General features: G+C 42.5%; 3 protein-coding genes across 7 annotated transcripts in view; 1 reads left to right on the forward strand and 2 right to left on the reverse strand.

Moving 5' to 3' along the window:
- Positions 1 to 53: 53 nt before the first annotated feature.
- si:dkeyp-117h8.4 (uncharacterized protein LOC572032 homolog) lies at positions 54 to 5,003 on the reverse strand. 2 transcript variants are annotated; one of them, XM_027024459.2, is made up of 10 exons: positions 4,710 to 5,003; positions 4,436 to 4,502; positions 4,275 to 4,327; positions 3,960 to 3,993; positions 3,807 to 3,859; positions 3,469 to 3,532; positions 1,073 to 2,697; positions 939 to 972; positions 737 to 788; positions 54 to 548 (listed from the first exon to the last, which is right to left on the reverse strand). In XM_027024459.2, exons 1-10 carry the CDS (start codon positions 4,818 to 4,820, stop codon positions 509 to 511), a joined length of 2,133 nt encoding a protein of 710 aa, XP_026880260.2. In that variant the 5' UTR covers positions 4,821 to 5,003; the 3' UTR covers positions 54 to 508. The 2 variants fall into 2 exon arrangements, with proteins under 2 accessions (XP_026880260.2, XP_035380015.1); XM_035524122.1 differs by having other exon boundaries at positions 4,436 to 4,489; positions 4,710 to 4,793.
- aasdh (aminoadipate-semialdehyde dehydrogenase) lies at positions 5,001 to 13,638 on the forward strand. 2 transcript variants are annotated; one of them, XM_027024422.2, is made up of 14 exons: positions 5,001 to 5,376; positions 5,489 to 5,657; positions 6,202 to 6,509; positions 6,801 to 6,993; positions 7,408 to 7,649; positions 7,928 to 8,034; positions 8,305 to 8,477; positions 9,194 to 9,488; positions 9,649 to 9,767; positions 10,268 to 11,186; positions 11,452 to 11,615; positions 12,118 to 12,243; positions 12,711 to 12,842; positions 13,076 to 13,638. In XM_027024422.2, the coding sequence occupies exons 1-14, from the start codon at positions 5,120 to 5,122 to the stop codon at positions 13,559 to 13,561; spliced, it is 3,690 nt and encodes a 1,229-aa protein (XP_026880223.2). In that variant the 5' UTR covers positions 5,001 to 5,119; the 3' UTR covers positions 13,562 to 13,638. The 2 variants fall into 2 exon arrangements, with proteins under 2 accessions (XP_026880223.2, XP_026880224.2); XM_027024423.2 differs by having other exon boundaries at positions 5,537 to 5,657.
- A 221-nt stretch (positions 13,639 to 13,859) lies between these two features.
- The window catches only part of cracd (capping protein inhibiting regulator of actin dynamics), a 22,105-nt gene continuing 10,406 nt past the window's right edge, over positions 13,860 to 25,558 (reverse strand). For 2 of the 3 annotated variants that reach the window (XM_027024424.2, XM_027024426.2), the window contains 8 exons: positions 20,642 to 20,810; positions 20,090 to 20,222; positions 19,754 to 19,915; positions 19,036 to 19,248; positions 16,606 to 18,928; positions 16,154 to 16,344; positions 15,863 to 16,016; positions 13,860 to 15,655 (listed from right to left, as the gene is read on the reverse strand). In XM_027024424.2, the coding sequence (XP_026880225.2) occupies positions 15,495 to 15,655; positions 15,863 to 16,016; positions 16,154 to 16,344; positions 16,606 to 18,928; positions 19,036 to 19,248; positions 19,754 to 19,915; positions 20,090 to 20,222; positions 20,642 to 20,810 (3,506 nt within the window). In that variant the 3' untranslated portion in view covers positions 13,860 to 15,494. The remainder of the gene's footprint in view (positions 15,656 to 15,862; positions 16,017 to 16,153; positions 16,345 to 16,605; positions 18,929 to 19,035; positions 19,249 to 19,753; positions 19,916 to 20,089; positions 20,223 to 20,641; positions 20,811 to 25,558) is intronic. The other variant, XM_027024425.2, reaches the window with a different exon arrangement.

Raw genomic sequence — 25,558 nt, forward strand, 5'->3', positions numbered from 1 at the left:
ACAGTTTTAAGATAACTAGTTTTCAGCTTTGTTTGTTTTTAGAACATGCTTACAGTTATCACAATTAAGCCACAATCAGGAACTTAAGCCACCTTTTCTTTATTCCAAATGCACGGTCTTGTCTATAACCAGTGATTCTCAAAGAACACCCTTCAACCCTACTTGACAAATGTGGTTACTGTATTATACAGCACCATAATACAAAATGATAGTTACACTGTTTGCTAGAAATGCTTTAAAATGTTGACATCATTAGCTGGTGGTTCTTTGTATGGAAAGTCCCTGATTGTGACTTTACACAGGTACAGTAAATAGCAAATAAATGTGGCACACAATTAAAACAGCTTAAACACTGAAACAAGCACTGAACATGCATACAAATGGAATTTTCAAGTTGACAAGAAAAGTGGTAGAAAAAGATTTGCCAGAGATCCTTCATTAGCATACATGAAGATACAGAAGTAATGTTTTAAAGTAATGACCATCAGACGTGGACATGGAAAGCTCATCACTGGAGAGGCCCATACAGAAGTCGTCTCCTTGACATACTGCAAGAGGAAATTAAGCTCAGCAACTGGACCTTACACACTGTTCTCGAAAGAGGGTAAACACTGCTTATTTCATAGAAAAATGTACAGAAATGTAAACACCATTAAAATAACACGAGGACATAGTTCAGTCATTTAGTCACTTCTTACTGCAGAAAGCAAATGTAGTTTTATTCACAAGCCATTACCTTGGTGACAGTGAGACCCCTCTTTGCTTCCAAGTTCTCACCGGTGACCTGCCTGTAAATAAAGTTATACAACACATGCAACATATACACAAAATATGACGGGTTAGAATTTTTGCTGTTAAGGCAACCAAAACGACAAAACTCGATGTCTAAATACTGACAGCATATATATACACCCCTTCACATCGACTCCAGCACTCACCTTCCACTGCACCAATGCAACGTGATGAATCTCTCTGCAAGCACACGAGAAGCAAATGCATCACTACAAAATGCAGCAACATAAAAATATACAAATTCCGTGCACACCACATCATGTGTCATGTGTCATCTTACCCAAGATGGTGAGTGTTTATGGGTCGGTAGACCCAGTTTGGTGCTGGGGACTTTCCTGATGCTATCACCCGCCCTGAGGAGTCCAGGGCTTGGACACTGCAGGAGCAGAGCCCTGTTCCAGGTGCGTTTGTCCTCGTTCGGCTCCTCCTGCTGCTCTTTTAGCCAGAGCTGTTTGCTCTGTGAGAGAGGGGAACAACTCTCACGGAAGCGCTTGAATCTCAGCGACTCCTCCATCTCAGGCTGCCGACGACGTTTCTTCAGCCGACCCCATGGAGGTGTCAGAGCAAGCGCCGACAGGCTGGAGGAGGAATAGGACCGTCTCTGGACTCCATCGTCCAACCGACTCTCGCACAGGTGACAGAAAGAAGTGGGGCGTGAAGAGGAAGGGCCCTGACAGATAAAGTGGTGATAGATCCTCCTGAACTCAGCATCAAGCTTCCTTCTGGACATGTGGGAGACAGAGGAGGACACAGTCTGGAGACCAGCGTGAGCCTGCCAGCGCTTTGTTGGTTTGGGGCTGTCTTGGTGTAGCTCGGACATAGTTAGGTTCTGCTGATACCCAGAGAGCGGAGATGACAGCAACTTCTGTTGACTCCGGTAAGGAGATCGTTGCACCACAGATGCATCCATATAATTCACAGGTAAAGTTTGTTTAGGATAGTAGTTGGTCGATGACATTTGCTGTTCCTCTTCTTGGCCAAGGACTCTGGGTCTGAGGGGACTTCTCCCACCAGGAACAGGAAAGCCAATGGAGGCTTGCTGTAAGGAGGTGGCAGGAAAATATCTGCTATTCCTGAAGTGCTCCCTGCTCACAAAGCCATCAATATATTCCTGTTCAGGGCCAGGACGAGAATCATAAGGGAATTGTGAGGAAATCTTTGGTCTGCCTCCTCGGCCAATGAGAAGAGGGCTTTTAACCTGCTTCTGTGGCGAGTTACACTTGGATCTTGTTGGGCTGCAGACAGCAGCAGCAAGAAAACCACGAGGCACTGGCATGGCGACTGGCTCAATGTCATAAGTTTGATTTAGATCTAATGATGAGGTGGAGGAACAAGTGGAGGAAGAGGACGGAAATGTCAAAAGGTCCAACACGCGGACAGGCTGGTGCGGTGACCCTTTTTTTACTGCCACACTTTCCTCAGCGCTGTCTCTTCGGGGGGAATAAAAGCAGCCACTAGATGCAGAGGGTGAATTTCTGGTACTCTTGTAGGGTGAAAGCTCCACCTTGCTTCCGCAGAGGGAGTCTGCCTGAGCACTGGACCTGCTTTTATGATGCCTGGTTCTGTTACTGTGGAGTGGTTTCTGGGTAGTGAACGAGCTCTCTTTGTTCAGCGTGTGGTTGTAAATGCAGCTGAAGTCATGTCTGTGGCCCTGGTCCCGTGAAGGCCGCCAGCGTTGGCGGCGATACTTTTGCAGCACGGTGCTAGCCGCGTCCGTCACACGCTGCCGGTGATACACCTTGCCAATCTGGTCAAGCATGCTGGGATAGACATCCAATAGGGTGCTACCATGGCTGCTCAGCGTTCTCTCCAGTTCCTGGTCCTCCTCCACAAGCTGAGAAGGCTCCATCCACGCACAGCCGTGAGGTCCACTCACTGAGAGCTGGGTTGTCTTAGTACCATTACCTGCATTTGATTGGATTCACATTTAGTTTCACAAAGCACAAAGACAAGCACAATGCTGGGGTCAGACAACACGATATTTCTGTCTTTCGCAACATTCACCATGTCAGATTAGGCAATCACAGGATCATAAATTCTTGGCATGCCTTGATCGAAGGCTGGCAGCACTACACGTGGCGCCAACCAATCATGGTTCACATCCATGCGCAACTTCATAGATCATCAGGGAGGAGGGTCAACAAATTGTTGGTCAAGACTACATAAGCACTTTGTATGGTGCTAGCTCTTTTGTCTTCTTAAAAGAAAAAAATATTATTATGGACCCACTCCTGAGTATCAGAAAGAGAACAGTATGGACTAGGCTACTGGGGAATGCTAATCTAGCATTACTAGCCATGTACCAGGTTACAGAAATGCCTCCACTATTTCTCATCGACATCTTTTTTTTTTTTTTTTTTTTTTTAACTGTCATGGTACTCCCTCAATGAAAGGTCAAAAAGCAGAGATATTGTTGCTACACCTAAACATTTCTTCCACCTAGCTGGAACAGTAGGATTTCTCTTTGCCAGTTTTTGCACATGCGTGCCTGTCATCATATTGGTCAATAACAAGCAATGCTTTGAAGGAGAAAATATCCACATCATCTCAAGATCAGGCTGACTTTGTGTAGTCTGACCCTGGCATAACACACTATTAACCACAATTAAAAATTAGCACCATCTATGTACTTTAGGAACATGTATTATCAGTAATGCAATTTAAAATGCATCTTACACAAGCTGTTTTGTGTTTGATTGGAACAGTCCAGTTCATTCTCAGTTCTCTGTGTTACATCCATCTGTATTGGGACAATACAAGACAAATTGGTTATTTGCAGCAAGTAAATTATTAGTTAAACACTTAATAAACTTCTTTAATAAACTCCTTGTTACTTAAATAAACTAAACATTACAACCAAAGAGCATCTACTAAGTATTTTCGATGTCTAACAAAACAATAGTACCACAAAACCTGAGGCTCATATAAAAATACTTGGACCAGCACATGGTTGAGTTGTAAGATGTAAAATAAAATATACAATCATTCTGGCATGTAGAGGAAAGCACACTTACTTCTTGCTCTGAGAGATCATGTGCATCCTTCGCACTGACCAACACTACAGATGCTGAAAAAGACAATAATAAGCAATATGTAGACGCACAGAAAATGGTTCATTATAATCAAACTGAAAAACATCAGAGAAACAAAAAATGCTCATTTCCTACTGTCATGCAGTGACTGTCGAGCTTTCAGGCAACCCTGCAGATACAAAAATAGAGTATTGAAACTTCAGAAATTCCTTAATCTACAACATCATGTGAAAGCTTAATTTCCGCTTAAACAGTGACCTATGAAGTACATGAATTTAAATGACAAGTAAAGCAGATTGTGAAATATTCCACCTCCAACTACTGACAAAGACTTCAGTCAGAAAACATCAGTCTTAATCTATCTGGAGTATGAAAGCTATGATCTTGCCCGTTCCCCTTAACTGTCTAAGGGGTGTGTCTGAACAGCTTTGTAGTTACAGGTGTCATTACCCTCAGACGTTGCAGCTCCCGTTCGGCCTCCATACTGTCTATAGGCACAGCTCCTGCACGAATACAACACACCCCAGGTCATTCATGGTAAACACCAGCTAAGAAGCTAGCTTTGTCTGCAATTGGTACGAAAGTTCATAACATTTTTGTTAATGTCTTACCATTTCCAGTCCTGAAGGTCATCGTTTTAAAACAAACATCAGGTCCTTGGTCATCTAAACATGAATACTTATGAAAAGACAATTGTGATTGGCTAACATGTCAAATAAACAGATTTTTGTGTAACCTATAGATGTGTGCCTCGCCAAATAGCTAGCTAGTTATATGCTTTAAAAAAATGTAGACACTTTGGGCAGCCAGGTGTGCCTTTACAGGACAGGGCCACGGTTAGCCGGTTAACGGCTCCTCTTAACTTAGGTTTTTTGTGTTGCTTACCTTTTGAAATATCCCCTCCATCGTGTTTCTAAACAGTTCGTCATTTCTCTTGTACTGCTCTAAAATTAAATCCCCACGACTTAGACTCCTTTGACTGTGAAGGTGGTCCATTTCAAACGTCAAAAAACAACAGATAAAAGGCACTAATACAGGTATGCGACTAGCTAGCTATGATTCAAAAAAACACCAGACGGCCACAAAACTTTCAAACTAACCGTTGGAAAATACGTCATTCTGATTGGCACACTGTGGAACGCGTCACGACTATGTCATCTTTACGCGACGGGATGCGCTAGCACCTGGTAGCTAGTGTAATCTGATTTGTATGCTTTCATTAGCTCTCAGAATAAAACACTCGGTTTGTGATTTTGACCACGGGTGGTCAAATCGAGTATATCGGGTAATAATGCATGTCGAGTAATCGTCTGAGTATAATGCCGCCGAAGAGTCTTCACGGCATGGTCCGTGATGCTGTGGTCCAGCACGGTGGTAACAGAGCTGTTGTTTTTGACAGCGGTGACTCTCCGAGTACCTGCTTGACCTACAATGAACTTTTCGCTTTCGGAAACGAATTATCGAGACAGCTGGAGATGGCTGTAGGAAAGCATGAACAGACCATAGGCGTGTTCTGTCATACAAACATCTTCCTCCCGGCCTGGATCATTGGGTACGTGAGTGTACATGATATGAGCTGCATGCACGCTTCATAATATCAGCCAGAATGTTTGCATCATGTTCCTTGTAATCTTAACATGCCGACGTTTCTTTTTATGACTAAGGACCTACTTTACTGAACAATCGTCACTTTCTCCTGTCTTCACTCGCAGTATACTGCAGTTGCCAGCAGCATATGTGCCCCTCGAGCCACTGTCGTCATCCGGGTTTACCCTGAGAATGATGGACAGGTGTCATTTAAAGTACTGTTTGATCCAGAGCAGTCTGCTGCAGGTACGCAGGCCAGTCTGAGCAATTCTGCTTGCAGATATAAGCACAATAACAGTAAGAATACATTACAACTTAAACATGGTTTGGGGGATCTTATTTCTTACCGACTTTGTAGTTTTTGCCATTTCATTTGAGGGAGACACTTGTTATGGTAGAAGAGCCCTTTTAAAATGTATAATACAGCTTGTCTTTAACATCATGAGGAGCTACAGTACACAATAACCATTGAGGATGAAACGGTCCAAATTATTTTCTAACGTCTGCAACTGAGAAAAGTCAAATATCTGATATCCATCACATTCACACACAAAAAGAATAAAAAACAATATCACATTTAAACTGACATGCAAATTTTGGTGTCAGTTTTGGAATCATATGCCTGTCATTTGACTGGGTAGAACAAAAATAACATTATTTGTGTCTATTTGGTTTAAAATTAGAATTGAATTTATAATAAATAGGCATTTTATCCAAATCTACACATTTGTAATTGTTTAATTGTTTCTAGGATATTACACTTATTTTTTGTCCTTTTCTTGTCATTCAGCATTTCCAGAGTGTATTTTCCAGCTTTCTGTCCATAGACGTGTGTGCTGAGTGGTCAACATTAAAGCTTACTCTAATCAAGATGTACAGAAAGATGCCATCTCAAGGAAGCAGTGCAAAGCAATGGAGAGCAAATAACCAAATGCTACAGGTAGAGGAAGCAAGGCAACATCCCAAAGAAGTTGTTCCTAGAAATGTCCACCAGGGGGAGCAGATAGCATATGTTCTACACACGTCTGGAACTACGGGACTGCCTAAAATAGTGAAAGTTCCACACACGTGTATTGTCCCTAATATTATACATCTGAGGTGAGTCTACAGCTACTAATGCTGAATAGAGAAAGGTTTCTAATATTACTACACAAAGCATGTGTGCAGTGGTGTCATATGTTTGGATTTACACCAATACATATTTATAACACAGTTAAGTATATGAAACCTGCATTGTTATGCTTTGTCTTTTGTATTGTCCATGGTATTTTTAAGCTTTTCAATGTTATTTTTATTTGTTTGGTTCTTTGATTATTGATTTTCTTAATTGTTGTTTTTTTTAATTCCATGACTGCACTACCGAGTTGCTTAAACCATATCTCTTTTAAGATCTCTATTTCAGATGAGCCCAGATGATGTTGTATTTCTTGCATCACCTTTGACCTTTGACCCTTCGGTGGTGGAGATGTTTTTGGCTCTGTCATCTGGAGCGTGTCTTCTGATGGTTCCCTCTGCCGTTAAGAGGATGCCTGGCAGACTGGCTCATGTGTTGTTTAGACGAAACATGACGACTGTCTTACAGGTGAGTGAGCTAAACAAGGGATATTTCAATGGCTCAAGTGTCACTTATCATAACTAATGAGATACTAATGAGTTATCATCATAACTAATGAGATGAACACACACACACACACACACACCTTTACATCTTTAAACCTTAAGAAAACATCATAAATCAGTCACATGCATTTAATGAGCATCATTATTAATGTTATAGCTATCGGTGTTAGGTTTTTTCCTCAATAGATTGAGTATTAAAGTATTATGAAAAAAAAAACAACACTAGTACACCAGATGGTAAAGGAAGATGGAGGAAGCTGAATTACACAGTCAATAGCAGTGATCAATTCTGCTAGCAGCAGATGGATTGCTCATTTATTTCTACACATGAGCACATTATTTATTTACTGAACCTATTTCTCAATTTGTTCGCCAGGCCACTCCAACTCTACTAAGACAATTTGGGGGGTGTGCCTTAAAGGAGGAGGTGCTTAGTGCAGGCTCCTCCCTTAGGGTGTTGGCTCTAGGAGGAGAAGCGTGTCCATCGCCGGTTGTCCTTAGGAGCTGGAGACAGGAGGGTAATAAGACCCATATTTATAATCTCTACGGCACTACTGAGGTTTCTTGCTGGGCATGCTGCTATGAACTGCCTAACAGTTTCCTCGCCTCTGATAGCACGTGAGTGATGCCGGACTTCTGATCTTTTCCCTGGTCCCAAAATGTGGCGTGATCATTCTTTGCAATAAATTGCTGTTATGGTTTTCTGTTTGTTTGGCCCATTCTGTTTGAAGATGTTGCACTAGGTTTATGGAACCTTATATTGTACAAATGCTCAAGCTAATGTGATTCTTAAATGTTCTGTTGAGCAATATTTAAGTAGAGTATATATTTAAAGCATGACTCTAAACAGTTTTGTGAATACTGGTGTGGGTAATGTCATTTGTCATATTTTATAGGGAAGATGCATCCGTGCCTTTGGGAAAGTCTTTGATGGGGACAGTTGTGGAAGTGAGAGATGAGAGAGGATGTCTAGTTACTGAAGGAGAGGGACAGGTCTTCATAGGTAATAATAAGGACATTTATTTCTGCTGTACCTTCCTAATGCTCTGAACATTTTTAGAATATTTGGAATGTGTTTATTTCATATTCTAATACTAAATAAAACCGTTTTTAGTTTAGGTTTGTTTTTGTTTTTTATCTAGCATTGCATAATTCCAAGCTAAATCACTAAATTTAGAGTAATGTAAGCTGTAGTAAGGATATGCTTCAACCTACACGTGCTACAGAGCGGAGCACAGAGGTGGATCTTTTAGCTCTACATGTCTTTGTCCAGGTGGCCAGGAGAGGGTTTGTCTGCTGGATGATGAGTCGATCGTTGTTAAAGGTACGATGCGCGCCACAGGAGACTGGGTGGTGGTGCGGGACTCGCACCTCTATTACCTTGGCAGGAAGGACCGGCTGGTCAAACGCCATGGCCAGAGAGTACACCTGGACAACTTGCAACAGGTAGGCACTGTTCATTTTTATATGGTGTCTGGAATTTACTCATAGCCTTGCTCTTTGGATGAAAATGTCATTGAAATGTTAGTCAATAGTTGTCATTGATTCATTTTACTGCATTTTATTCAGATTAAAATGGCATTTACTTTAGGTCAAGGAACATTTTTTAGTCAGGGAATATATGCATGTTTTGGGGGAGGGATGAATGTGATGGTTTAAACCTCATTAACCTCATGTCATGCTAATCCCCAGTTAGTTTTTGTGACAGGTGAGTTTTCTGCTTTGAAACAAAAAATGCATCTTGGCTGTATTTTGTTAAAGAAAAAAGAAGAGAACACTTTTGTTGTGTTATTGTCCTTGTAATCTTTTGAGTCATCATTTTGTTAACAACACATTTGTAATTTAAAAAATTTAGAATTGCCTTCTCATGGTGTTTCTCGTTGTTGTTGTTGTTATTGATAGCATTAAAAGTCCTTTGACAGTGAGCATTTTTAAACAGCAGTTTCAAAGTCAAGATTATCCCATACACCAATTTACCTGTACTGGTAAAACGTTATCCTGAGAAGGTCAAAACTCAAAGAATTATTCACACAAAGCATGGCATGTTCAGTATCAAGAAAGAGCCAAGTGTCATTACACTGCTTTGGCGGACTTCTTCTGTCTGTCCAGCTTTCTAGCTTTGTTTCACCTGGTTTTGTTTCGCCTGTTTGCTATCATCTCAGGCCGTGGAGAGCTTACCTGTGGTAGACGCTTGTGCGGTGGGTCTCCATGAAGGAAGCAGACTGGTGGCTTTTGTTGTGCCTTCCGAGAGTAGGAATGTTTCTTCCACTGAACGCCAGGAACGCCATGTCCACGGCTCCTCTGATGCTCTTGCAGATGTTCAGGTCTCAGAAGACATTTCCTTTTCCTGCACATCTCTAGAGAGGGAGGTGCTTCAAGAGTTATCTCAACTCTTACCCAATCACAGCCTTCCAGATACAGTATTACTGGTTCCGGCCCTGCCACTCACTAATCATGGTATGGCATCCCTTTTTTTCCCCTTTGTCTGTATTATAAATCTATGACACCATGGCTACAGAACGTTCAGCTAGAGTGCATTCTGTTATGTTGTGGCAAAATCTGTAAGTTTATCATATTTCTCCCTCTCTCATGGCTCTGTGCTCGCGTGTTCATGCAGGGAAGGTGTCCATGGAGAAGCTGATGAGGACGTATGAGAGACATAGAGGGGTCAGTGGTGACCACGCTGCATGGGGAGACATGGATACTGCCAGAGCAACACTGCAGAGCCTCTGGAAGGTATGAAGGATGTTTTACCAAACCATAATAATAGAACTCATAGAAGATATTGGGGGGGGGGGATGCATTTCTAGATTAATGTTGTAGAAATAAAACACTGATATTGTTAATGGAACAAAAAGTTATTTTTACCACCAAAAAGTAGCAAAAGATATTTTTGAAGGTGATTTGTTATTTTTACTTTTTTTTTCTGTAAAGTGCAGCTCACATGAGATGAAGAATCAAACTTCATTGTAGTCCTCAAATAAACTAGCTTAAGCGCCATAGAGCAGCAGTGGTTAAGATCAATTTAGTAAAGAATCTCTGTAACATCCAGGGAATTAGGTGTCAGTATAATGGCTGTTTCATAATGTGAAGAAATACCATTGGAAAACAATGACTTCTTTCTGCTTTAAGATATTAATTTTGTATGGGACCATAGATAATCCAGTTTTGAGGCTCAGTGAAAAAGTTGTTTGTGTGTGTGTGTGTGTGTGTGTGTGTGTGTGTGTGTGTGTTAGGACTACCTGGGTCTGGCTGCTGATGCGGTTGTTATGGAGGATGCCCACTTCATATTAAGTGGTGGAGATTCCCTGCAGGCTCTGCGCCTCTTCGATTACATCACTGTTACCATGGGGATGACCTCTGCAGGCCTGTTAGAGGTCATTCTAGATGGGTCTTTTGCAGATGTCCTAAAACACATAACCAGTATGACACATCATGGTCGTATCCAGACCTCCAACAAAAGACAGCATGAGGGTTCTACATCTGGTATTCCACCCAAGAAATACCACACAAAAGTTACCTCCAACATTGTTTCAGAGAGAAACACGAGCCCCGAGGTTTCCTCAGTGAGACGAACTGTGGGATTTGTAATTGTTAGGAGAGCTGGAGATGTGCAGGAATTGTATTACTCTCAAAACAGAGAGAAAAACTCTCTTATGGACTCCCCAAAAGCTAGTGAAGACCTAGACAGAAAACGAGTTCCTACTAGTGAAAGTTGTCTGAAGGCAGAACCTGGCCCCTCGTCTGCAGGCAAACCCAGAGAGCCAGCTGGAAGCAGTTACTTGGCAACACCAGCAGATGGGTGCCTTCCCAATAAAGCTGGCAGTGTTGAACTTAACAGAGACATTCTAGCTGGGGAGGAACAATTTCACTACGTTAACCAAGGAAGTGGAGACACCTCACAATCAGGCACTGCAACAGACAACCAAGCCCTGGGCCTGCGGGTCCTCTGGAGGTCCGACACAGGCAGATGTGTGGATGCCTCACCGGTGCTGCTGGTGCATCCTGACCAAGCCAGAGTGTTCATAGGCTCTCATTCCCACAGACTACAGGCTCTGGACCTATCCAGTGGTGAGGTGGTTTGGGAGCGCGTGCTGGGGGACAGAATCGAGTCCTCTGCTGCCATCACTTCATGTGGAAACCTGGTAGTAGCTGGTTAGTAGTCAGCAAAGACTCATCTTCTCAGTGAAAGCTGAAATGTGCTTGGTGTTTAATCTGTTTTTTCTTTTGATCTAAATGTACTATTAAGGTTTTTCCCTTTCTTTCATTTTTGGTGTTACAAGACAGATCACAGCTCTCTTTGTGGACGACACGTATTCACTCACAAGAGTCTGCTAAAGCTGCTGTTTACTGATTTCCAGCTGTTTTCAGATGTTCTGGTGCTAGGTCTGCATGAACGACACCAAACCTCTCTTCTTAGGTTGTTATGACGGGCAGGTGTATTTCCTGTGCGTCGACTCGGGGGACACCTGGTGGGTATTCGAGACAGGAGATGCAGTAAAGAGTTCCCCTGCCATAGATCCTCACACAGGACTGGTCATTATTGGTTCCCACGATGGTCATGTATATGCACTAGATCCACTGGTAAGACTTCTATTATCATCTAGTCACTACCTAGTAAACATTAGCAAATATTACTGAGCTCAGATCTTAGCTGTCTTAGAATGTGTGTGTGTGTGTGTGTGTGTGTGTGTGTGTGTGTGTGTATATATATATTGCTGTTCTGTTGGTGCATAGCTTTGTTTGGGAACTTTACAGTAAAGACCATTGCCTAAAGAAGAATATGGTTTATTTGTGGACACATTTGTCCAACAGAGAGCAACGTGCCAGGCCTACAGTGCTGAGCTGTCTTCTGCTCACCAATCACTCACATCCAGTTTTATACGAGACTGAACAATAAGCTCCCAGACATAAGGTGGGAACTGTGTCTGGGACAAGGACCTATAGGTGCTGAAGGTTTCCAAATGTTTGATTGCACTGTGGGTAGTTTATGAATGAACACCTCAGGGCAGGCATCTGTTATAAATCCTAACAAGTAAAATGACTGAGTCTAACATTTTGTCTGTGTGTGCGCGCGCGTGCGCAGGCAAAGTGCTGTGTGTGGAAGCACCACTGTGGAGGTGGCGCAGTGTTCTCATCTCCCTGCCTGCACTCATCTCCTAGGCTGTTGTACTCGGCCACTCTCGGAGGGCAGCTCCGTTGCCTCAGACCTGTGAGTACAGGACACTCTCCGCCTGTACTGGGATTTCCTTTTTGACCTCGATAGTTTTGAGGTTTTTACCACCTTTTTAGATCACCTATTTCTGTGTACTGTGCAGGGATACTACTGACTGAAATAAATAAATAAGGGCAGTGGTAGCTCAGTGGTTAAAGTACTTCACTTATAATCGGAAGGTTGATGGTTCGAGCCCCACCACTGCCAAGTTGCCACTGCTGGGCCCCTGAGCAAGGCCCTTAACCCGCAATCGTGCAAGTTGTACGTTGCTTTGAATAAAAGTGTCAGCTAAATGTCGTAAATGTAAATATTCCATTGACCAACTATATGCTGGTTTGAATTCTGAGTGCATTTATGTGTAGTTCTAGCAGATGTTATGAATTAAAATGAGGATTTATATCATAAAATGGTATAAAGCATGAATATTGTTCTTATCACTGATTGGGGTTTGAATGTTCGTACAGGACAGTGGTGAACTAATGTGGAAGTATGTCAGTGATGTTCCGTTGTTCTCTTCTCCTGCCTGTTCGGAGACCTGTGTCTGCATTGGCTCCGTGAGCGGTCACATCACTGCATTAAGTCATGATGGACATAAGGTAAGAAAACAGAATAGGAGAGACTGTAGTTGAACAGAAGTAAGACAGAAACAGACAAAATGTGAAGGAAAGTTTTAAGATGAGAGGGACGGATGTGGATTTTTCTGATGAATAACTTTATTTAAAATGCTAGTGTGTACAGGAAAGTCAGTTATTAGTTGTAATTATCAAGCAGCGTTTGTTGGGGGTTTTCTTTTTGGTTTTGTCATTTAATCTCATTTATCTCTCTTCAGTTATGGGACTTTCATACTGATGGACCTGTCTTCTCATCACCATGCTTAGCTTCAGTGCCACCTCCTGTCAATAAGAAAACAGGCTCTAGAGTATATGACAATGGCACATCAACATCTCCAGCCAATGAAGTGCTTCTTTGTGGTTCACATGACTGCTCTGTGTATTGCTTGAACACTGCGGATGGATCGTTACTGTGGCAGTTCCAGACTACGGGCAAGGTGTACTCTAGTCCCTTTGTGTTTGATGGTACACCATGGGGGAGAAGCACACTGGTTGCCTTGACTACAACTGATGGAACAGTGTGGGTTCTAGATGTAGAGCAGGGAGCACTGAAAGCGTCCCTCTCCCTACCTGGAGAACTCTTCTCCTCCCCTGTTGTGTGGGGCCGCACAATAGTGGTGGGATGTCGGAATGACTATGTGTACTGCCTGGACCTGACTGGCAGTAAAGAACAGAAAAAAACATCTCTGAGCACAAGAGATTAATGTTTGTACTGGATAAAATGCATAGTTGTCTATAATAGTAATAATAAACTGTGGGGAAAAAAAACCCTGAACTAGCAGTTCCAACCGCTAACTGTTGAATATACTGCTGCTAAACCGTACAAAGAAGCTTTACATGCAGTGTTAATTCTGTTCTGAATACTGTGCTAAGAGTTTAGTGTTTGGCAGAGATGTTTATCCCAAGCAACCACAACTGTGGTGTTGCTAGCACATACAAGATGAGTAACAGCAGTTCATGGCTCGTGTCTGATTGTACAAGAAACAAGCATTTCAACAGACAGAGAGTTCAAACATCTGCCTTTAATACCTTTCTACATAATTCATAACATTTGCATTACTTAAGAATTTTCTCATGAGTACTTCTAAGTGGAACACAAAAAGTGCAATTACTGACAAACCGCTTTTATTTTATGTCACATACAACACTGTTTACGCTACACTATTGCACACGAACAAAGTGACAAAGCGGCTGCAGTTCAGGGGCTCCAATAGAACACAGTCCTGTTCATATCACCTCTGTACATACATACAAAATGTTACGTTAAGTGCGGGACGGAATGTGCTGAGACATCAGTGCTTCCTGTTGGTCGAAAGCGCTTACAAGAACAATGCAGAAAGAACGCAAAAATGCTCCGTCCTTCTGCAGAAACATGTCTGTATTCACACTGCCCCTAGTGGTGGGTTTTATTATTATTTGTTTATATTCTTTCTTTTTTTTTGCGCTTCAGTCCACTGCTTTGCCCCGTTTGAGTCTCTTGATTTGCGGCACAGGAACAGCTAGCACACGCTACGACAGCAAAATGGTGTTTCTATTACAGTGAGCAAGCAGTCTGTGTTCCCAGGGAACTATATTTAAGGAAACCGGAGGCAATAAACACTGTATAGGAAGCAGAAAGTTCATCAACCAACAGCATGGTTTTTAGTGCAGTGCCTTAACATGGAAACGCCATTAGGACAGATTCTATGTTAATTATTTACATAAGTAAACACAGTGACTATGTCATTGTTGAGAATTTCAGCAAAAGCTAAAATGACAGCAGTCAGTTGTCACAGACACAGTGAAAATCTTTGCACTTTGCCAAGATATCAAATTAAAAAAAGAAATAAAATGCCCCGTATTGGACAAGTGGTGTTAAACAACTGATTGAATACATGTTCAAATATATTGGGAACATGTCTAAACGTTAAAAAAAAAAGTACAAAATAATTTTTTTGTTGTTCTCACGTTCATGCTTGTTATTTATAAGTGGTGGTGAAGTGAGAAGTTTGTTAACTACTGTGTAATTCTTTAGCCCTTGAGTCACTTTCTGAAATACTTTCCAACTATCATTGTGTTACATGCCTGAAAATATTACAGAAATATGAACCACTTGTCTTAGTAATATATACTTGTTTACTAGGCATGCGTTATGTATTAACGCAAGTGATTTGCTATCAACAGGTCTGCCGGGCTTTGATTGGCTAAAAGGATTCGGGGGTAATAAGTGATAGCTGTAAGTTTGAGGACCTGTCTGATTGGCTGTAAGATGGATAAAAGGATTTTCCTAAATGAATGTCTCAGCATGTCTGTCAAATATGAACAAGGGCAAGGAATGGCTTTTGGAAGAGGAGACATTTTCACAATTGATGTCCTTTAAAATCAAGAATCAGGTACAGTACGTCTGCATACCTGGGCAACAGCATCAGTACAGCTGGAGACCATTGTAGCTCTTATGACAAGAATTCCAGTCCTTGGTAAATGAATACTGCCTGCTACCCATTCTGTTGGAATGATAACAGCTGAGGTAAAAATTTTGCAAATGGATTTTTGACAAAGTTTGCCAGAGGCGTCATGAGTGGGATGAAGTGATACCCAGTAAATGATGAAGAGGACTGGGAGCTTATTTACTCTGCTCTGGAAGTCAGAGGTGAAATGTCACTTGATGATCTGTGGGCAGTCACTCCATGCTTTGGCCTTGCGCTTGGCCAGTGCAAGCCATGCAGGTTCTGTGGAAACCTGGGCATTGTCACCTGGTGGGAAGCGCTTGGTTATATCCTTTGCTGCGGGAGGTGAGGGGGTAGAATCTGCTATCTCAACTGAAAAAAAAATAAGAGTAGAGAACAGAGTAGGTCTGAAACCTTTAAAAAAAATCCACTATGTCACAACCTTTTTCATCTAAATGTAAAGAATAAATATGTGATACTTCTATGGCTTTTAATGATTTTACAGTATATGGACAGTGTTTTTAAGTGAGTTTAGCTATAAATAATTTGTCCAAAATGGCCTCATAAAAAACACCGTACCTGTGACTGAATTAGGCAGGGTATTGGCTTTCTTTAAGTTCTCCCTACGCTCAAAGCGGACGAATAAACTGTCTGGTCTCTTGTTCTCCTCCGGAGTGTGTGGCTTGGGTAGACTAGAGTTTCCCTTACCCTCCATAGGGCTGATCAATCCCATCTGTAACACAAACAACCTTTAGATGTTAGCCTTATGAGCACAGATATGTGTCAACACTCCAGTTTGTACATCACACGTGTGCAGTATATGTGGAGTAGATCTTTGTGTCACTGTTTATCCTGTGTTTTGAAACATACAGTCTCTTTCTCTCTGGCCTGTTTCTCAGCCAGCTTGGCTTCTCTCTGGATCCTCCTTTCCTCACGGCTCTGCTGCTGTTCTCTGAATCCCTTCTGTTTCTGCAAGGCCAGGGTGATCCACAGTGGTCCTGCCTCTTTCTCCTGTGCCCGGGAGCTATCCAGGGAATGCCTACTCTGAAGAGAGGGCTTTTCTGTAGGGAGAGAGTACATTACATGTATATACTTTGGGAACAACACAGACAGTGTATTGATTACCTTCTTGGTGGTATAGCCAAATCTATGGAGCAGAGAGCCTATTAAAAAGACTTCTGGTTGTCATGTAATGTGGTGTTGGTAATCTTGTTGAATTCATTGTATCAGGCAAGAGTCTGTACTGGAGAATTGTAATTTTAAAATTAAACAAGTCATTAACACAAAGCCATTAAGGATTCAAGAGCTTTGATTTTGCTGACCTCTCCGAATGAGCTCAGTTCTCCGATCGGTTTTCTCCCTCCATGGAATGCTGATAGATGGAAAGAAGGACTTCTTCTCTTTTGGCTCATCATCCCCTTGACTGTTCCTCTGGCTCTGCACTGATTCTGAGGGGACTTCTTTTTGTTCACCACACTCTTCACCAGATGCCAAATCTGGACCTCCAGTCCTCTGGTCCCCCGATGTCCTTCTCCCAGGTTTAGGCAGTGGAGAAGGTGGAGGTGTAGCACCTTCAGAAGGTTTGGGAGATGTGGCAGGTTTTTGGTAGAGAGGAGGCTTGAGGATAGGTTTTTCACTTTCATTACAGACTGAAGAGAGGCTATTTCTGCCTGTCTTGGATCTTGATTCAGCACTAGAAACTGATTGGAGTTTGACTCCAGAACTATCTTGAAGCGGAGATATGGGGCTGGTCTTCTCAGAGAATACTGAGGTGTCTGGGTCTTGATCAGTAGAGGTAAGAGGCACTGGAACCCCGTCAAAACTGTCACCTGCACTGTACCTTTTCTTTCTCTTCTCTGTGGATTGCTCGCTATGGAAGCGAAGGGAGTAGTTGGTCCTCCTAAGCTTAATACCAAAGGGTGAGGGTCTTTCATCACTACTCTGGTCCCTCTGACCCCCATCATCATTTGTATACAAGACCTCACTTTCCACCTGGCTAAGGGACGCTGTCTCCAACTTCTGGGATTTGGGGGATCCAGGCGACATACTCGGAACCAGAAAAGAAGGAAGGTCTTTGGCAAACTTGCATTCTTCGGAACTATCTGAGATGCGAATCGCCTTTAGTCCCTTGTTTTGAGCTTTGTTAGTTGCTATTGACAGAACAGGCAGTCTGGGAGCCGAATCAGTAGATGGCGATTCCACCTTTCCTCCCTGTCTGTCATCTTGACCAAAGACCTCAGAATTCCTATTTGAGTCAGGAAATTTCTTTCTGGCTGGAGTGATGGAAAACTTTGCGCTAGCTGACATTGTCTTTCTGAGAGAGGTGTGAGAGAAAGGTGGCAGACTCTTGTCCTCACTTGTGGTTTGACCTTGTGCCTGCTTGTAGTTCTCATCTGAATATTCCTGGTATTTTCCATCTTCTGCACCTTTAAATATCTTGGATCGAATACTGGCCCACTCTGCAAGTACCGCAGCACTAGACTGGTCTGCAGATAAAGAGGCTTCATGAAGAGATTTTGTTTTCCCAAATTTGCTGTCTGGTGATGTCTTGCACTTTAATAATGGTATGTCCATGGCTTTTTTGTCTTCAGACAGACCAAGCAAAGATTTGCAGGCTGTGTCCTTTATCTGATCCAGATTTACTGCTGTCCCACAGAGCTGGGCACCAGTCACTAATATAGCAGTGTGAGGGACATACAGGGATGAAGATAATGCTGGTGAATCAGGACCTCCTGTTGTACCTTCCCTGGGTTCAGCAGTTGTGTCATCCTGCTGGCCAGGCATTGGGGTGACTGGTGAGAGGTTGACCTTCTGGAAAAGGATTTGTTTCTCTCCTGAGGTCACTTTGAAGGTGAAGGGTCTTTGTCCCTCTTCCATCTCCCTCCATCGCAGCTCTTCTGCTTTTCTCTTCCACTCGAGATCGGAAGCTCTGGTCTGCTCCTCACTTGCTCTCTCTTCCTCTTGATTTTTCTTTCTGTCCTCCTCTTCCTTCCTTTTCTTTTCCTCAGCCAGTCTTTTCTTCTGAGCCTCCTCCTCTTCCTGTTGCCGTCTTCGTTGCTCACAAAGGCGCGCCTCCTCTTCTCTCCTCCATTTCTCCTCTAACTCCCAAAGCCTTCGTTTTTCTGCTTCTTCCTGCTTCCTCCTCTCCTCCTCTGCCTCTCTCTTTCTCTTTTTCTCCTCCGAATGAAGGCATTCTGCTTCAAATTCCTGCAGCCTCCTTTTCTCCTCTTGTTCTCTCTTCTTGCTTTCTTCTTCCTTGTGTCTCTTCCTCTCTTCCTCCTCTCTCAATTGTTGCTCTTCCTCCCTCCTTTTCCTCTCCTCTTCTTTCTTTCTTCTCTCTTCCTCCTTTTGGAGACGTTCTTCTTCTTGTGCCATGAGCCTTCTCCTTTCCTCCAGCCTCATTTCCTCGGCTCTCTTTTCTTCTTCTCTCCTTCTGTGCTCTTCTTGATCCAGCTTTCTCTGAAGTTCCAGGCATTCCAGCTCCTCTTCTTGAAGCCGCTGCTTCTTGGATTTTTCAGGGGGCTCGTGATCATCTCTGGTATGACTTCTTGCATAGTCTTCTCTGCATACTCCTGATTCTTCTGCAAATTTCTGAACATCTGTCCCTTCCTGTAGTACTGCTAAAATATCCATCTCATGAAGCTCCTAAAATGCATAAGAAAAGACATAAATAAAGACATTTTGGTGATTGAAAAATTACAAACCGCAGTGCCCATAGTTTCCTGTTAAAAGGCCACTTTCCAGTTCCTGACCTGTGTGAACCTGCGGTGCTTGCGAGACACTCGTTGGTGTTTGGGTTTCACAGCCAGTTTGTGTTTGGCAGCAGTGTTGTCCAAGCGGGGTACTGACTGGGGAACGGCGTCCAGGTTGATCGACTCAATCGTGCCAGGAGGTGGGGGACGCTTGGTGCGAGGGGATTTCAAAGGAGGCCTGTGCTGAGTCACATCATGTGTAGCAGGTGACAGCTAATTATCAAACAGATTAGAAAATTAGAATTTGATATAGAAAAACATATAATATTCTGTCAACTTCAGAAACAGAGAGTACAGAAGTAAATATTAAAGAAACCGACAAAAAAAACAAGGTTGAACTTTTGATCAGTGCTTTTATCACTTTAGATCACTGCTTATTGTACCATTCTCTAGGAATATTATATAGTTGAAGAAAGGTATTCAAAATTGTAAAGTTAAAAAATAAAGAAATATGCTTTATTTACACTCTTCATATCACATTTCCCACCCTATTGACCATTACCTGTTCACGTTAGAGGCTTGTTCTTAAAATGCAATTTAAACACTCAGTAACTGTTTTAGACCTGACATGTGAGAGTTAGGAATTTTCTAAGTTTACTAAAAGGGCAACAAGTAGACAGAGAGAAGGACAATTTGCTCTGAGAGGCACTGAACACTAGAGCAGCACACTTCCGTTGGCTTAGCTGTGTCACTTAGCTGTGTGCCGTACGTGATTTACCTTCTCTGTGGTCTCAGCATCCCGCGGCTCTGACTCCACCTGTGCCAGTACTTGCATTGGACTTCTCGGTACCTCTTCTTCATCTGAGCTACCTTCATCTCCCTCACTCTTCCTCAACGAGGGGGGTTTCTGACCGAACTTAATGTTGAGCCCTATCTGCCTCTGTGTACATGAATATAGTGATTAGTAACAAGAAACGGGGTTCAGTTACAGGAAATTGTGTAAATGGTGCTAGATAGTTTTAATGATGGAAACTTGTATTTCTTGCATGTGCATCTCAATGTCCATTCTCTGTCAGAGAATAATATGGTACATCTGTATATTACACAAACCCACTTGTAGGTTTCTGACTTTGTCCGAGACGTTCTCCTGAGACATGGTCTGCTCTGCACACGGTTTCTCTCCAGAGTCCTCAGGGATAAAGACGCTCTCGTGTGAAAAGGCTCGAGACCCCAGGGGATTCAGCTCTCTATACTCACACACACCCAAACAAACTAGTTAACTGTTCATATTCTTATTTATTAGTTAACAATTAAGTAATATTTCATAGTGAAATATTCCTATGACGACACAAATTGGCAAACTAAATTCACCAGCGTATAGTGGGCAAACTGCTGAAATACATGTTCTAAGATTTCTAGATCTCCAAAGTTCACTGTGATATACATTGAGATCTAAGCCAAAAACCTATCCCAAATAAGTATTGAGAAAAAGAGCCATTATGGTAATAATTTGATTCATAAATTACTAAATAAATAATTAAATAAAAAGACAAGTCAAAGGTTAAAGTAATATTTTGTAGGAGCAGTTTGACACCACAGATAATTATCATTAATCATTATTAATATTATAATCCTTAAGCTCACGTTATAACTCTTAAGAGCTCACCTTAGATCCTGATTGGTCTCCTCGTGGCCTGGGCCCTCCCCATTGCACACATCAGCAGTGGCGCGACGGGGTTTGAGTTCGGCTTCCTCAAAGCCTCGCTCTGTCTCTCGCCTTCTTCTCCTTCCAAAAAGGCGTTGGAATGGCTGGAATTTGCCCTGGCGTCGCCGGTCTGTAAAAGAGTGAAAGAAAGATATTAACACCTGATTGAATACAGCTATATTTGTTATCAATTGGCACATTTTCTCTCTGTGTGTGTGTATGTGTGTGTGTGTGTGTGTGTGTGTGTGTGTGTGTGTGTATGTATACTTTGTACCTATAAATACATACCAGTTTCATATACAGCATGCTGATATGTCTCTTATCTTATTAATCTCTTAATCTCTTATACAGCATGCTGATATATATGCAGAATGCAGAATGGGTGGCAGGGACTAATTATCAGCAAGGGCTAGTGTTTATACTAATGTTCATATTAATGTTTATACTTATGGACAAAACTAATATCTGAATCAAAACGAAATGCCTAAAGACACTATGTCAGAAGTATCATGTTGGGTATTTAACTGTGATCATTTCAATTTGAAGAGGTTAAGAAATGAAAATGTTAGGCTGAGTGTGAGAACAGCAGTAACTGTTAGTTGTCCCAGCACTTGCATGTGGACATGATGAATTATAAATGGAAGCATGTTTCAATTCCAGTCGTTTAGGGTCATGGGACCTTCACAGATGCAGGCTGACATGGCTGGTGCCATTATGATTTTCCTTTAACCATAATTAAGTCACACAGTCAAGTATCAATTATTTGCAAGACTTTATTTTAATTTCCCCAAACTTACTGCCAGAGAACTGAGTTGCACTACATGGTTAAAAAAGAAATTAGTCATTTTCAAACCTATTTTCTACTGAAATGGGCAAATAATTCATTTATTTCATCAGATTACTTAAAAAAATCAAATACTACAAAACAAAGATGAGTAATTCAATACCACACTTTATAAATGTTTTCGACTTACTTATTCTGATTTCTTTACTTATGTCCCCTAAGCATTAGGTGACCTTTTGATCAGCTATTTAAATTATGCCTAGTTATTGCTGTTGTAAGTTTAAATCCCAAATTTAGATAATCAAACTGCTCTACTGTAAAACTCCTTCTACCTCAGCCAATCTGGAAATATAAAATCGACCTACCAAGTGTAACAGTTATGCCTTTGCAAACTTGTACGGCAGCGAATGAATCGTGGTTTGTGACTATGCACTGTTTCGATGATATGGTGTTACAGATATGAGAAGGACCTTTGATTTGCACTGAATATTTTAAGGCTACTCTTGCCAGACAGGTATTCTCATAAACCCACATGGTTAGATAAGAGACCGGTTCAAAATTCTCTTGCTATCAGTGTGCACATGCACATGTGGCTGTGTGTGATGTCTTTCTTCATGTTAGTAAGAGCTCTTGTGGCAGAAGCTGGGGTTACAGGGCACTCTACACCACGGAGTGGATAAACGCAGTTAGGGACCAGGGAGTATCTGTTACAGGCTAAAAGTGGAAAGCAGTGTAGAGTTACACACTGAGCAGGTTACTGCACCAAGGCAGAATAGACAAGTAGCACCGAGATAGGTTTGGAAGCACAGGATTATGATACTGTGCTAGTGGTAATCCATTCATCTGTGACTTTACATGTTTGGTTTCAGTAACACTGTTAGATTACAATCCTTACTCACAGTTTATTTAAATTCCATTACATCATAATATTTTTTTTCTCTTTTTCTTTGTCCCATAAAGCTAAAACAAATTTCTCTCTCTCACTGTCTTTCTTTGTTTCCTCTCTATCTCTCCATCCCCATGTTTAGCCTGTTTCTGGCCAGCCCACAATGCAGTGCTGTGGGCACGCTCAGTCACTGAGGCGTGTAAGTGGACTGGACACTGTACTCAACCATTCAGTGCTTCTCTCCAACTCTGCTCACTACTACACACTTTAATCAGACAACTCTACTCACTATCCCTGTACAACTATACTCAAGCCACTTCACACAAATGGTAACTACCATGGTAGTGGTAGCTCAGTGGTTAAGGTACTTGATTAGTCATTAGAAGGTTGCTAGTTCAAGCCCCATCACTGCCAGGAAGCCACTGTCAGGCCCCTGAACAAGGCCCTTAACCCTCAGTCAGAATTGCAAGTCACTCTAGATAAAAGTGTCAAGTAAATGTGCCAACTATGCTACACTCAGGCCCTTCCACTTAATACAATGGCATGACAATATATGGATCTCTCCATTTGATTCTTATATACCTATATTCAATGAACATTGCTCAATTCCACATTACAGCAGCATTAAAATCACAGCAAAACAACTGTGGATTTATACTCAAACCAACCCACTCAGCTTAACTTCACAGTTACACCTAAATCAGTCTGCTCAGTAGCACATCACAGTCCTTCTTCCCAGTCTTTAACTTCACTCAATCTGTACTAATCAGCATAACACCGCAGCCATTCTTCACCAAAGAAATCTAAGCAGCACTGTATTGCTACACTCAATTTCAGTGGACAGGAACTTCATACCAGATAAGAATGCTTGATAGATAGGGGTGAGTGTGCATTTTATTACTCTACTCAACACTGAGAAAACTCCTTCCAAGCCACTCAGCATACTATTGGCAAGACTCAATACAAAGTTATAAATGTTTTACACAGAGCCACAACAACCCTGTCAAAGGTTAAAGTAATATTTTGTAGGTGCAGTTTGACACTACAGATCATTATCATTAATCATTATTAATATTATAATCCTTAAGCTGTCCTGTTGGGCACCACCTGTTTACATGTGTTACATCAGTTTCCCCTGGATGTGTCTGTGCAGAGCATTAATTTAATCTGATGTTCCCCCCTTAATGCTACCGTCATCTTCTAAAGCCCTTTTATGTATTTTTGGTTTTGCGCACTAACAGTATGGAACAACACTATACTCCCATTCTGGGAGGACTTGAGGCCTGCACACTGTTCCACGGTAGCAGTGAGATGTCTGTCACAGCACCTGCAAGCCATTAACTAAGTGTTAGTGTCACACATGCACTCAATCTCAGGTGCCCATCAAAGCCAGTCCAACTCTAAACCACATCCTTGATTTCTGCTTCTTAGCTGTCTGTGAAGCTGTTCTCAGTCCCATACAGCGAGCCAAACATTAAAGTGTTAATCACACATTTAATTATAAAGCACCATAATCACAGCAATGCATGCTTCTCAGTCATAGATTAATAAGAGGCTTTTTAACCTGCACATACACCACAAACAGAGTAGAAATCCAAGCACGGCACACAAGTTTTGGATGGGTTTTTGTAAGCTTTATTAATCCCTTACAACCCATCACCAGCATGCTCTTCTTAAAGAGACAGTGCCTAAAAAAGGTAATTATCAACTTTAGCTGTATGATCTACAGGTATGTCAAGCACTAGTGTGATGTAAATTGGGTTGGAGTGCTGTCTCTTTAAGACATGGCCTCGTAAAGTTCCCTCAGCTGCTGTTTACCTGGGCCATCAGATACGGTTACCTCTACGCATGCCTTATGATTAGCCTCCTGACCGTCCGTCGCCATGGTTGCACCTTTTTTTTCTGTAGCAAGGGTAGAGGGGGAAAACATAAGCATGGCAGTATGTGTGTGTGCGTGGGGGGTTGTTTCTGCTGCAGAGAGTATGTGAGGTGTGCAGAGTTTGTGTTTGAGAGTGTAAAGGCGTACAGATGAGGAGGAGGTGGAGAAAAGGAGGAGAAGAAGAGCTCTTGAGCTGGAACTGTTCAGAGCACCCTCAAGAAGACCACCATGTCCTCAGGAAGACCACCACAAGCTCAGGAAGACCACCACATCCTCAGGAAGCCCACAACACCCTCAGGAAGAGCACCATGTGCTCAGGAAGACCACCACGTCCTCAGGAAGCCCACAACACCCTCAGGAAGACCACCACGTGCTCAGGAAGACCACCACGTGCTCAGGAAGACCACCATGTCCTTAGGAAGCCCACAACACCCTCAGGAAGACCAGCACCTCCTCAGGAAGACCACCATGTCCTCATGAAGACCACCCTGTCCTCAGGAAGCCCACAACACCCTCAGGAAGACCACCAACCTGATGGCTCATCTCTGGCTAGCCTGTCTGCTCTCTTATATTTACAGCTTCTTCTCACATTCTCCTCTACACTCATTCTGCTTTCAGTGTTCATCCTGTATTTACCAGTTCTGTCTCACCTTATTACTCTCAACTTGGGCATCAACGTTGCTTTAACTGATTCACTACGTCTGTCCATCACAGAACATCATGCTTTTATGCTTCACATTCTTTCTCTCTCTCTCTCTCTCACACACACACACACACACACACACACACACACACACACACACACACACACACTGGTGACACACGGCGCATGTGGGAGGGCATTCAGGCCATTACTAACTACAGGAAAACATCACCTTGCTGTGACAGTGATGCCATCCTCCCAGATGCACTGAATGACTTCTATGCACGGTTTGAAGCGCAGAACAACGTTGCAGCAGAGAAGTCCATCCCTCCGCAAAATGACCAGGTGCTGTGCCCGACGGTGGCTGATGTGAGGCGTACTCTGCGTGGAGTTAACCCACGGAAAGCTGCTGGACCCGGGTCGTGTACTCAGAGAATGAGCTGACCAGCTTGCAGATGTCCTGACAGACATCTTCAATATCTCTCTGAGCTGCGCCGTGGTCCCAACATGCTTCAAGACCACCACCATCGTCCCCGTGCCTAAGAAGCCCATGGTGTCATGTCTCAACGACTACCGTCCTTTCGCACTCACATCCATCATCATGAAGTGCTTCGAGAGACTCATCATGAGACACATCAAGACTCAGCTTCCCCCTTCTCTGGACCCCCTGCAGTTCGCGTACCGCT

The sequence above is a fragment of the Electrophorus electricus genome, chromosome 3, assembly GCF_013358815.1.
Source record: "Electrophorus electricus isolate fEleEle1 chromosome 3, fEleEle1.pri, whole genome shotgun sequence".
Taxonomy (NCBI): domain Eukaryota; kingdom Metazoa; phylum Chordata; class Actinopteri; order Gymnotiformes; family Gymnotidae; genus Electrophorus; species Electrophorus electricus.

Excerpts from the sequence above, each read along its gene's own strand:
- si:dkeyp-117h8.4 (XM_027024459.2), bottom strand. The coding sequence starts at position 4,820 with ATGGACCACCTTCACAGTCAAAGGAGTCTAAGTCGTGGGGATTTAATT. Across the intron at positions 973-1,072 it reads ATAAACACTCACCATCTTGG|AGAGATTCATCACGTTGCAT; the intron begins GTAAGATGACAC and ends GTGTGCTTGCAG. Across the intron at positions 549-736 it reads GGGGTCTCACTGTCACCAAG|TATGTCAAGGAGACGACTTC; the intron begins GTAATGGCTTGT and ends TTCCTCTTGCAG.
- aasdh (XM_027024422.2), top strand. The coding sequence starts at position 5,120 with ATGTCGAGTAATCGTCTGAGTATAATGCCGCCGAAGAGTCTTCACGGC. Across the intron at positions 8,035-8,304 it reads AGAGGGACAGGTCTTCATAG|GTGGCCAGGAGAGGGTTTGT; the intron begins GTAATAATAAGG and ends GTCTTTGTCCAG. Across the intron at positions 8,478-9,193 it reads ACCTGGACAACTTGCAACAG|GCCGTGGAGAGCTTACCTGT; the intron begins GTAGGCACTGTT and ends CTATCATCTCAG.